This window comes from Diadema setosum, chromosome 16, assembly GCF_964275005.1.
Source record: "Diadema setosum chromosome 16, eeDiaSeto1, whole genome shotgun sequence".
NCBI classification, from domain to species: domain Eukaryota; kingdom Metazoa; phylum Echinodermata; class Echinoidea; order Diadematoida; family Diadematidae; genus Diadema; species Diadema setosum.
The window spans coordinates 10,951,887-10,964,072 of NC_092700.1; the positions used below are offsets into that span (position 1 = coordinate 10,951,887).

General features: G+C 39.4%; 1 protein-coding gene across 1 annotated transcript; it reads right to left on the reverse strand.

Moving 5' to 3' along the window:
• Window positions 1–1,617: 1,617 nt before the first annotated feature.
• On the reverse strand, window positions 1,618–11,041 carry LOC140240293 (solute carrier organic anion transporter family member 4C1-like). Its single transcript, XM_072320077.1, has 10 exons — window positions 10,903–11,041; window positions 9,093–9,659; window positions 8,404–8,500; window positions 7,268–7,389; window positions 6,123–6,383; window positions 5,375–5,573; window positions 4,105–4,345; window positions 3,455–3,648; window positions 2,369–2,433; window positions 1,618–1,823 (listed from the first exon to the last, which is right to left on the reverse strand). The coding sequence occupies exons 1-10, from the start codon at window positions 11,039–11,041 to the stop codon at window positions 1,618–1,620; spliced, it is 2,091 nt and encodes a 696-aa protein (XP_072176178.1).
• Window positions 11,042–12,186: the final 1,145 nt, after the last annotated feature.

Genomic DNA, 12,186 nt, shown 5'->3' on the forward strand with positions numbered 1-12,186 from the left:
TTATCACACCTCGTAGGTTTTTTTTTTTTTTTATCATTTCCTGTATTCTAATATTTTTCCTGTCTCTATCTTTCAATATTCACAAATTCTACTACTCCTGCACACAACTTCTCGTGTTGCTATGCAACTAAGTTTATTCAGCACTTTGTACTTGACTCAAGTGTTACAATAAATCATTTTGAGTGTTACACCCATTCCTTGAGAAAGTCGTATGGCCAAAAAATCAAAAGATGATAGTTTGTTTCTAACGATTTGCCATTTTCTTTTCATTTTATGAAGTCTTCTACACAAAGTACATTTACAATTGTAACATGCATCTACCCATCAATGAAATGATACTCGGTACACTGTATGCAGACTGAATAATCTTCTTTATGCGGACTGACCTTCAGACAATAATTCATGATATAGAGTGCATTTAAATCAATCTAGAGCTTATGACATTCACATTGGAAAATTAAGATAATGTGTTGGAAGAAGTTGCAAAAGAAAAAGAAAAGGCAGATAATTGTAAGTCCCCAGAAAATCATGAGCTTCATGGGGGGGGGCCCCCCCCCCCCCTGACGTTTTGCGTGATTATTCCGCAACGCGTGATGCTCTAGCCACAACATTTTATTACTTTTTTCTTGAAAGTATCGCGCAACTTTTGAGACTAAATTTGTTGCTCCCGGGCATACTGTTCTGAATCCACGCCCCTTTGAATCAAATTCGTCGACCCAGAAATTGCACAAAAACATGATTTTGTGTACAAATCCAATGTAAATTGTGTTTTTGCAATTAATTCATATGAAAATAAATATTTTTACTTTCAATTGCTGGTAATGATTTATTTTATCCTGATTATGCTTTAAAAAGTTTCTGCGACAAATTTTGACGAAAAAAAACAACAAAAACAAGTAAAAAAACCCCAAAGGAATACATAAGAATTCAATAAACAATAAAATACATAAGAAATAATTATGAAGCCGAATTTTTGCTTCAATATTATTGTTGAAGATATTGAAAAGAATATGTTCACCAAATATTAAAAGTCTTGGAGCTTTATTTTTTGATTTATAGGCAAAAAAAGACATATTTTGCATAAATTAGCATAAATTAATTAATATAAGATACATAAATCCAAATTGGAAAAATCTAACTGTACAGTCTTGTAGATTACATTGGCCTCTACCTTAGTGCAAATTTTCGCAAGGATCGCGCGATCCACGACCGAGATCTGAAGGGGGGGGGGGGGGAACAAAAAGCCCCCCCCCCCCCGTGGTTTCAAGTCCCTCAAAAAACCCGGTGGGATTAGGGTTAACACGTGCATTCAATCAAAATCACAGCAGAATACACGTACTGTACTTCGCAAAACGTGTTAAGCGCCGTTTTAAAGGTTTTTAAAAACTTTTAATGTAAGTCTGTTACATTAAGCTAGGTAGAACCTTACAAGTAATATACCTCACTTGTTACATAACAAGGAATATTCTTAAAATTTCTACAGCGTATTAAGAATGTCCCTTTATTTCTTAAAGTTTTAATTGTTCTTTTTTTTTATAGCAGCTTTAATCGCAAAGTATCTCAAATTGATAAAAATGGAGTTAACTCGCTTTGTTATCAAGCTCTTAACTTCTTATTTCACGTCGTTGGCTTGTAGAGAACCATAGCAAGGATGTTGCAAAGGCAAGAGAATATTCTGGAGACCAAGGTTATTGCTGCTAGTCTCAGTGCAAGGCTCCGTGTGTCGTAGATCCAGCAGGAGCCCCTGGTACCACACGTCTGCTGCCACACTAGGCATGCTCCGTCGATGACTGCCCCGAAGATGATGGGTCCTGGAATGGCACCTATGTTTTTGAGCACAGGCAGCACAACTCGTGTCAAAAGTGAACTGAGGAAGTCATGTCACTTTTATTCTAGGAGGGGACCTATGTATAAAAGGATCAGCCTCTTTTAAGCCTCATGTTTGTAAACAAATAACTAAGATATTAATGTCAACATAAGTAATCGACAGAGTACATTCTCTCTCTCTCTGCAGAACTCGAGTCCCTATAAATTACATACGTTGGTATGCTCCTTGCTTACACATCAGTTTACGAGTCATAATACACACTTCCATTGCTGCTTCAAAAGTGTCTCTGTTTTATCACAAATACTGAGAATTCATGAAAATTAGTAAGTAGGAAATTTGTTGACCGCCATGCATGATATCATACTTTCAGTGCACGTCAATTACAATTAGCCATTACGCCACACCAATACACACACGTATCATGTCAGTTTACACCACGTTACACCAGTTTCAAAACTATAAACTTTTATAATGAAACATCAATTATCACACATCGGTATCGATAGCGATTTGCAGTGCCTACAGCAGGTGTGTACTTACCTAGAAGTCGGCTAATGAGACTGTTTAAACCAAGAGACATTGAGCGTTGCGTCTCCGGTACACAGCTGCGATTGATTTGAAAACAAAGAAAGAAAGAAAGTTAAATGTTGGAAAAGATAATAGAATGATGGCTCAGATCCTAATTAAATAATGTGCTGAGACCGGCATTTTGCCTAACACGTATATCTGCTTATCAAATATGACCAGTTTTTAGCACTCTCACGTCGCGATGTTGGAGTTTCAAATTAAAATTATTTCGGACCTTTCACGTTATTGGCTTAAAAGTTTATGATGGAGGATCCTATTAATAGAGGTAGGTAAACATTTAAAAATGTAGATCTACAGTATAAGTAGACCAAACACTTGAAGTAGAACCCATTTTGCCCTGTTTAATATCTATCGTTGGATCTAAGTTAGATGTAGACGTAGTAACATATGAAATGGACTTTGAGATGATGGTGATTTATCAAACGAATCATTTTCATTTTATAAAACAAATTATGCACATCATTTTGTTCGAACAGGGTACTAACATTTCCCACACTAGGCATCTTTGAAACTGTCGGCCGTCACCTAGGATGTGTTGCAAAGGTACATGCTTTGTATGGGTAATTCTTACTATGTGCAGCCCTCAATGATGTGTATTAGTTGTATGATAACAAACGATGGACTATGGATGAAACTAGATAGAACTCAGACCTCACAACGTGGAACACCTTGCAAATGGTTGAATGCGTCTGTGTGTATGTGTTTGTGTGTGTGCGTGTTTTCTTTTTCAATAGTCCTTTGTCTATTATAAGCGGGTGGTACTTTCCCGTGGTAATGATTGTGTGGTATCATGAGGTCATGTGCATTACTTCATCATTCCTTGTAAAATGAGAATTTGGTACTTCCATGTGGTAAGGTGCTACTTGGTATTAATACCCCAACATGTCAGAAATAACATGGTCTATCTTCATGTGAATTGAAACATGGCATTTTCGTAATCGAGCATAAGGGGACGACCAGCTTTTTAACAAACTTTAAGAAATCCGTGTTCATATATCAATGGAAAAGCAGGAAGATCAAATTGTCTGTCGGTATTACCTCAGTAAGACCTTGATTGTCGAAACAAAGGAGGAGAATGTTGCTATGGCGATGAATATGAAGAGAAATGTAACAATGTGCGGATAGTAGCTGCAGTCTCTCGGCGTTTGGCAACGGCCAGATACGGTCGTCAGCCCGTCAGGGACCCACGGAGACGACCCCGCGTACCGGAGGCAGCTACAGTCACCGAATGTCTACGATTGGTGGATGGTAAATCAAATGCGAAAATTATTTTTTTTCATGTGCAGAGGAGACTTTTGTCTCGTAAGATTTGCCTGTATTTGTGAAGCAATGATACGTGATACAAATGCAAAGTGTGAAGGACAACGTTTCCTAATTTTGGTTGTATTTGTGGTTGTTGTTTATAGTATAGATTGCATTCGTCGTGATGTCGTTGCTCAACAACATCAATTACTTCATGGCTCTTCAAAACTCCTAGCTCCAACGATTATGTAACTGCACGTACTCGGCTTTTATCACAAGCATATGTTTGCCGCATATATTTTCATGAAAATAATTGTTGTTGTAATCTACAATCAAAACAATATCTCAATCAGGCATGGTGGAATGCAAGGCTCAATAGACACCTAAACCCTTGATGTAATGTTTGAATCAGCTTGTCTAACGTGTCCAATAGATCAATTACTCACAGGCCCACTCGGTCTGCCCTGGCCTATACCCATGGGTTTTTCCCCCCAATGCTTGGGGTCATGTAGGCCGTTGACCCTTACCCCATTTCCGGTATCCAGCGAACATCCAGCATGGCACGGGGAAAAGTATTCTATGGGACCGTTCTCTGTCTGTGCGCAGACTGGAATATATTCATCCACTGCGCATTGACAATTCTGATTGCACGCCTGTGTCAGGTTCACATCAAAGGAAGGTGCTCTTCTGGGGAAAGAGAATTAAAAACTTGTTGATCGTAAATATCTCGAGAAAGAACGAGGAGGATCAAATATGAGGAAAGGAGAAGATCAAGATGAGTGAGGACCAAGAGAATGATGAAGAAGAAGAGTGAATGTAGATATTTGCACTCAAATTTGTATACCTACATTACGTCACTGCTGATATTGTCCATGTTAGAGATGTGGCGGTAGATCGCCACCAACGTCAAATAATTTTTACACCAGCACATTTATACTTTCAAATAGGGATATTTTACAAACCAGCACATTTACTTTCAGATACGGTAACTTATAATTTCTGCATTGACTGGCAGTTTTATGAAGCGACGTGTTTCTCATCGGTGACAGTTATTGGGTGAGGACGGTGACCGTGCATCACAAAACGAACAAAAAGTCGCAGCCCTTGATTTTGCGTGAGGACCTCAAAAAGGTGAATTAGGTCAACCAAGTCAATCTTTAGTCTTCCATACTTTCTGAAAGAGCTATTCTTCATCTACATTTTTCTGAAGTTTGGGGTCATAAAACGAATTGGAAAGTGTGTTTTCAAGAGTTTTTCTATAACCCCTTTGTTGTAGAGTAGTGCGATTAGGTACGTCTTTAGAGGTCCCTTTTCATTCCTTAAAAATCCTTTGCACACCCTTCACTTTTAACGGTAATAACTTTTGAATAGATAGCGCTACCGCCTTTAAAATTGAAATTCATTATGGAGAGAATGTGTGATTAAGCATGCCTAATCTTAGCTTAATTTAAAGAAATAATCCCTTTATTGTTGTTGCTACAGTGGTTTACATCCTGTTTTTTGTCCCATTCATCGCACAGCCAGCACGGTTTGGAAAGATTAAGCGCTTGAATACACCCTTTATTACTTCAGAGCCTCTTTTTTAAGCTTAGAATCTGCTCTTTCAATACCTGCCCTTAAATAAAAATCCATGTCTGGCGACTTTTTGTTGGTTTTTGTGATGCAGGGTCACAATAAAGAACTAGATAGAAATAGAAAAAAAAGGAAACCCCTAACTCAGTGCCGTTGTAAGGTGCGGTCACCCCAGCGATGCGACCCTGGGGGCAATAGAGCATGGCGCAGATGACGAACATACACGTGACGAAGTTTCCAGCTAGGGTCATCTTCAGGAGTCCGCGAACCTTCAGTTCCAGCCGTCGCATGAGGATGCCACCGATCGCGGCCCCAGAGATTCCCCCGACCAGTACGGCAATACCTGTCGGAGAAGACCACACAACGATTAGTAAGTGTGCTATTCGAGGCCATATAAATTATCCCACCTATCGGCAAGATCGCATTCTCTTGCTGATCGACGATCATCACGGGGATACTCTTTGTAGCAGACACCTTGATGTGAGAAAGTAATCTTCAATGGGCTAATACGATTGTATCGATTAATATACTGATAAGTTTTCCGAGGTACAACCGATCGACAAGGCGAGATAAGTTCAAGCTGGCAACTTGGCGATCAGCCCATTCTTAGTTGGTTTGCTTGTTTCTATAAACCTATGCATTTCATAGGGGAAAATTGATAATAACAAGGAATACCGGCTTCACAGAGATAGTTGACCCTTGTTACTTAGAATGAATCCCTGCACAAACTCCATCACATTTGCTTTCGAATAACATAAGTGTCTTGGTAAGACAAGCTGGTTCAAGTCTTACCTGGAATGCAAAACACGTTTAACCAGCACTTCATATCTTCTATTGATTTCGATATTAACACGCGTGTCTACACAGAAAAATATTTCCCCGTGACCCTTACCTGCAAACACATTGGCCATGCTGGTAGAAGTGCCGAACTGGTTGACGTATAGCTTCGGTAAAAAAGCTCCCACCGCATTCCCGAAGAAGGCGTCGCTCACGCCCGACAGGCAGGTGAAAACGAACGTAGGGTTGACCAGTAGGTATCGGACCGCTTTCGGGAAATCCCCGGGCTTCTCGCCGAACCCGGGCTGAGTGGTTTCCAGGAATCCAGAGTTCCTATGAGATTGATTGGATTTCTCTGCGCGGATTGCGGCTGTAGCTATGTGCATAACAAATATACAAAATAGTGATAATGATCGTATTACCAATGACATGAATGATAAAAATGATGGTACTAACAATAACAAGAATAACAACGTTATATTAATAACATCAGGGAATTGGGGCAATTGTAAAGAAAGCGATGAAAGAAGCTTCAACATATATAGGTTGCTTCGTTACATCTTGTAATCATGGTGTTAAACATTGCATTGCACTGTTATGACCCTTACAATATTATTGTTTTCAAGATGTTTTAAGTATCTAGTCATGCAAATGCTTGCAATCAACCAATCTTTTCTCATTGACTTGAAATCGGTCAGTTTGCTATTACAGTGCACTCCCTTTATAACAAACACGGTTATAACAAAATTCCGGTTACAACGAAGCAAAAATTCAGGTTGCAACATTATCCACTCTTTGTATTTTTATTTTTTATTTGTTCGGTTATAACGCAGTTTCAATATAACGAAAGAAAACTGCCTGTCCTGAGGACTCCGTTATAACGGGAGTCTACTGTACTATCCTTTAGTGCAAGTTTAGAGAGTATTCCGCAGATCTGGGGCCCGTTTCATTGTTATCAGTGGCAACTGCCACATTTCTATGACAAATTTGCTCTCAGCCAATCAGATGCAAGGATTTCAGTAGCTTGTCACATCTATGACAACTTGTCACTGATGACAAGTTTTATGAAACGGGCCCCAGGTGTCACTTATGAAAAACTGAACATGTACCGTAATAGAACCAACATCTTGGAGCTATTGTGGATAAATGTTTCGGTGAATAAGTTGTCAATATTATAAATCAAACAAATGTCAGACACTTTCTCTCCAGTAGTGTCGTGGACCACTACATGATATGAGATCTACTGCTAAAAAGGCTTACTTGGAAGTTCGGACGGAAATAGGCTGAGGAGTATGGCGACAATCACCATTGGAACGCCGCACACTAAGAACCCAATCCACCATGCGCCGACCCATCCGGGGTCTTCCGGTGATAGGTTCGTTCTGATACAGGAGTGAGTTATTAAAATGTTGCAAACGTGAAATTGATTTGCAAGGTGATAAACGTGTCATTATTTTTTTTTTTCAGTCTGTCCCAGGTTCGAAATGTTTTCTTGAAAGTACTCCATACCTTTTATGTTGTGTTTGTATTTCATCTCCCTTTATACATGGTGGGTTTTTCTTTTTGTTCTTTTTTTTTTACGCATTTTCAATCCGACCACAGGTCTTGTTAGACACTGACTGTATTGTAATGGCAAAAAAAAAATATGAAATCAAATTGATATCAACTTGACTCATTGCGGACAAGATTCTGACAGGATCATATATACACTTTGCACATCGGGCAAAATAAGTTCCTCTGTTACAGTCGGAGTATATTGACGGAATATTTTACAAAAACGTAAGATATATCTCATCATTCTATCAAAAACATTTAAACTATCGTTCTTGTGTAAATATTTGATAATCTGTCTCTAATTCAAATGTCCGTCTCGTGAACGTTTTTATAATGTTTCAAACAGAATAAAATACGAAGATGAATAAATATTGACACAATGAATGTAATCATGATGGGTTTTGCATCATTTACTGTCAGTGTAATCAAGCATTTTTCTCATTTAGCCATTGCTACTTAAACAACAAATTCATGAAAATATATTATGTAATTACTGTTATTTTTTCCATTTCATTGCTTATTTCATCTTTTTTAATTGAGTTGCATTGAGTGTTCATTACATTACTCTGAGGAATTCTGGAATTAATCTCTTCGGCATGAGCTCAAAAAACAAAAAAAAAACAACAAAAAAAAAAACAAAAACAAAAACGGTGCAACTCATTTCTTCTCTACCAAGGTCTATACAAACGGGTGAAGTCCATATCTGCAGGAGTAAGTAGACCTAAATGTAGATTGTGAAAATTCATCCTTCAGTATCACTGTATGTAGAACGAGCTGTTTTGCCTGGCAGGTTTTCATTGCATAACCCAGTCCTAAAATAATGTTCAATGACCAGTCCTTACCCCTCTGGTATCTCTAGCTCTGTGAACATATCCAGGAAAACACCAGACAGGAAGTAACCCACGGCGGGCCCGAGGAAGTAAAACGCATAGAATATACCTGCGTATATGAATATATATGAACAAATATATGAATATGGAAGATATGGTGTATACTATAGGGCGTATATATATGGTAATGAAAGCTACATAGCAGTGTATCAAAAAATCTACTATAGAGCTATGAATAAAGATTAGGAGATTGAATAAATTATTGACTATTTCTAGCCCCATTTTTTCTCTTGCACCCATCCACCCCCCTTCCCGGCATCTTCATCGCAAGCAGTGATTGAGGACAACAATTATATCTTAGGATAAGGAAAGTGACGGAACCTTGCACAAGATAAGATAAATAATTGTTATGATGCTGATTTTTTTTTGGCCCTTTTTGTTCGTTCTTCGTCGGTCGATACAATTTTTCCACTATTCAATATTTTGATACCTTGTTCCTGGCAATATCGATGATATCTACTCTACTTCAAACAACATTACCTAATCTCTATATTTAAAAGAGTTTCCCCTTTATGAAACGAATCCATTAATTTTGTTAAATCTTTGCATGTGAACATTAATAGATGTTACATTGGCACTTAGCATTACTAGGACTTGAAATCGTAATTATCAGAAATCAAACAGCCTTGCCATGTTCGTACCGAAGTAAACTCCAAAGTTGGCATCTGAAACGGACTCGTCCAAGGTCGGTATGCCCAAGGAGAAATACGGCACAGAACCAACGGATGCGATCAACATGGCCACCACAAACAGGTAGTAATAGTTAGACAAGGCCTTGACCTTTGAACCCTCGTCAGTTTCCACACATTGGTCATTAGTCCCATTGCTGTTGATTCTGCAAACTGAGCCGGTTTCAAGGTCGGCGTAAGAGTAAGCTTCAGTGGTGAAATGCGGCAGAGCAAACAGAAATGATGCGACACCAACCAGTATGCATCCGAACGACATCCAGCGGAGTTTGTGACCACGCCCACCGATGTAGGCAACGAACACGACAAGGACCACGTTGACGATGTCATAGATGCTGTAGAGTAGGCCCGTCTGTTGGCTCGACAGCTGAAATCGACGCTCGAGGGACGTGAGCGAGCTCGGAATGAGACCTGTAACAAACATGCCCTGTAAAAAAAGAAAGGATGCAGGTCTTTGAAAGAACGGGTTGGTGATGCCATGATCATGATGTTGAAGGCAACGATAAATTTGACGTTGTGCATCTTTAGAATCGGTATCACCCAGAGATAACAAACGTTAAAGGCTGAGAATTCTCTTGAACAGAATTAATTTTTGATGACGAGAAACTTATCGAAGTTGGACAGAATTAATTCTTGACGACGAGAAACTTATCGAAGTAAAGCGGGCCATATGAGCTGGAAAAAATCATGATTTTCTGTCATGCTAATTCGTAGGTTATCCCTTCAACCAGTATCTATAACTCTTCAGGACACACCACATGTACTTAAGGAGATGACAGTGGCGCTGGCACTGTCATGTGACTCCATGTCAAAGTTATTATCAGCTATTGTTTTCAAATGGAAGTATCGTTCTTTTTTCTCGAATCTTGTTAATATTAACGTGATTAAAGAGGCCCTATGTTGCCATATTCTGGCATCACTTAAGATCACTTCAATGGGTTTAAATGCTTTTGAACTGGTCTACATGTTCCATTTCAGAGCTTAAGCACATTAGGGGCTCTAGTCGTTGCTCAAGGATGTATAATGTTGATTGTTAAAGCGTTATTCTTTATACTATAGTCTAAAGCCCTTGCTTCTCAACCGTCGGGCTGCGAAACTCTCGTAGGTGGGCCTCGATGTCGATCAAAAATGAAATAGAAAGATTCATTAAATTATTAAGTCTAATATGGGCCTTGTAATAATTATGTGGGAGCATCGGGTTGAAAATGTTTGAGAAAAGTGGTATTAAAGGACGTTGTTTGCAGCACAGTTTTTCATGTCTTCAAAGTGAAAACTCCATGTATTTAGCAGCTTAGGATATGAAATATGTAAAGAGACATATTAGAATCGACTTTCTTGTCAACAAGATCAACTTACAACTTATGAAACACTAGAGCCGCGGTTTGTGATTGCGCACACTTGCATTAAAAGATTAGCTGGTATAACACAGAGAATACGGATGCGATCCTTGCGTGTACGCATTGGTAAGTGAGCGTTCTACATCAAGGTCCTAGAGAGATCTCTACGAAATTTCTAGGTAAATTTCTTTTTGGTCTTTCGATGATTGGTCAAGTTTTTTTTTTCCCCTTTTCTTCTCCCATTCCATATTGAGACTGTCTTTATCAGGTCTTGTGGGCTGCTGAGGGATCTTGTCGAGTAGGCCTACCTGTCAAACACATACTAATCAGGCCTACCTGAAAAATTGCGCCGCAAGACATCACCGCCAGAAGAGCTGATGCCTTGTTGCATGATTTTTGCATGCACATTGGTCGACATCCGAACCAACCGCATGACAGATCCCGTGTGTCGACGTCGATATCGGCTTCGTCGAGTACAGCGTTGCACTTCTGGCCATCACGTCGAGTTTCGTCGAGAGTTTTTACGGGATTATTGCTCCCTACTTCAGCGATATGTCCATCATCCATAGCGTAGCGAGACAACTGTATAAGATCACCTACCAGAATATGAAATAGGCAGGGGTTAAATTGGCGATTGGTGGTAGGACAATTCGGTTACATTTCCTTATTCCGGAGGTTCGTTAGTCAATTTTTTTGGTTGATGAATCTTCGGAATAAAGAACCTCGGTATATCATTCTCGGATAAACGAACCTTCCGAATAACGAGCCTCACCATTTCGGATTATCGAACTTTTGGAATAACGAACCTTATTTCATTTTGGGACTAATGAATCTTCGGATTAACGGTTACAGCTCGTTATCCCGAAGGTTCGTTATTCCGAAGGCTCTTTAGTCCGAAGATACGTTATTCCGAAGGTTCGTTATTCCAATTTCATTTTCGGATTAACGAATCTCCGGAATAACGAACCTTCGGAATAACGCCAGAAATGTTCGGATTAACGAACCCTTTTTCATTTTCGGATTAACGAACCTCTATAATAGGTATAGGGAATTTGTGTGTTTCGGATTAACAAACCTTCGGAATAACGAACCTTCGGAATAACGAACCTTCGGAATAACGAACAGCACCCGGATTAACACCGCAAACAATGACATATGTTCGGATTAACGAACACTATTCCCTTTTCAAATTAACGAATATCTAGGTATAGGGAATTTGTGTGTTTCGGTGTTACGAACCTTTGGAATAACGAACCTTCGGGATAACGAACCTTGTGGAGCCGGGAAATGTGCAAACGCCAGGAATTGTGCAAACGTCTCGCCGGGAAATGTGCAAACGCCGGGAAATGTGCAAACGTCTTGCCAGGAAATGTGCAAACGCCGGGAAATGTGCAAACGTCTCGCCGGGAAATGTGCAAATTTCATCAACGGGAAATGTGCAAACGTGACGCCGGGAAATGTGCAAAAGTTCAATTTTGCCGGGAAATGTGCAAAACGTCGCCGGGAAATGTGCAAATCATTTACTTTAGCGATATTGTGTATAAAGATAGTAGATAAACTCCACATCAGAACTGCCCATGAACTTCCGCCATTTAGATTTTCTTAATGAAATCCTTGACAGATTTTAAACAAAATTGGCAGGTAGCACGATTATGGCAATTGGATCTCAATTTGTTTATATAGTAGCCACCCCCCCCCCCCGAAAAAGGGGA

Bases quoted from the DNA above. Each gene is read 5' to 3' on its own strand.
- LOC140240293 (XM_072320077.1), bottom strand. From the start codon at position 11,041: ATGGATGATGGACATATCGCTGAAGTAGGGAGCAATAATCCCGTAAAA. The intron at 6,384-7,267 runs GTAAGCCTTTTT...TTATGCACATAG, and splicing joins ATTTCCGTCCGAACTTCCAA to CTACAGCCGCAATCCGCGCA. The intron at 4,346-5,374 runs GTTAGGGGTTTC...CTCTTTCCCCAG, and splicing joins GCACCTTACAACGGCACTGA to AAGAGCACCTTCCTTTGATG.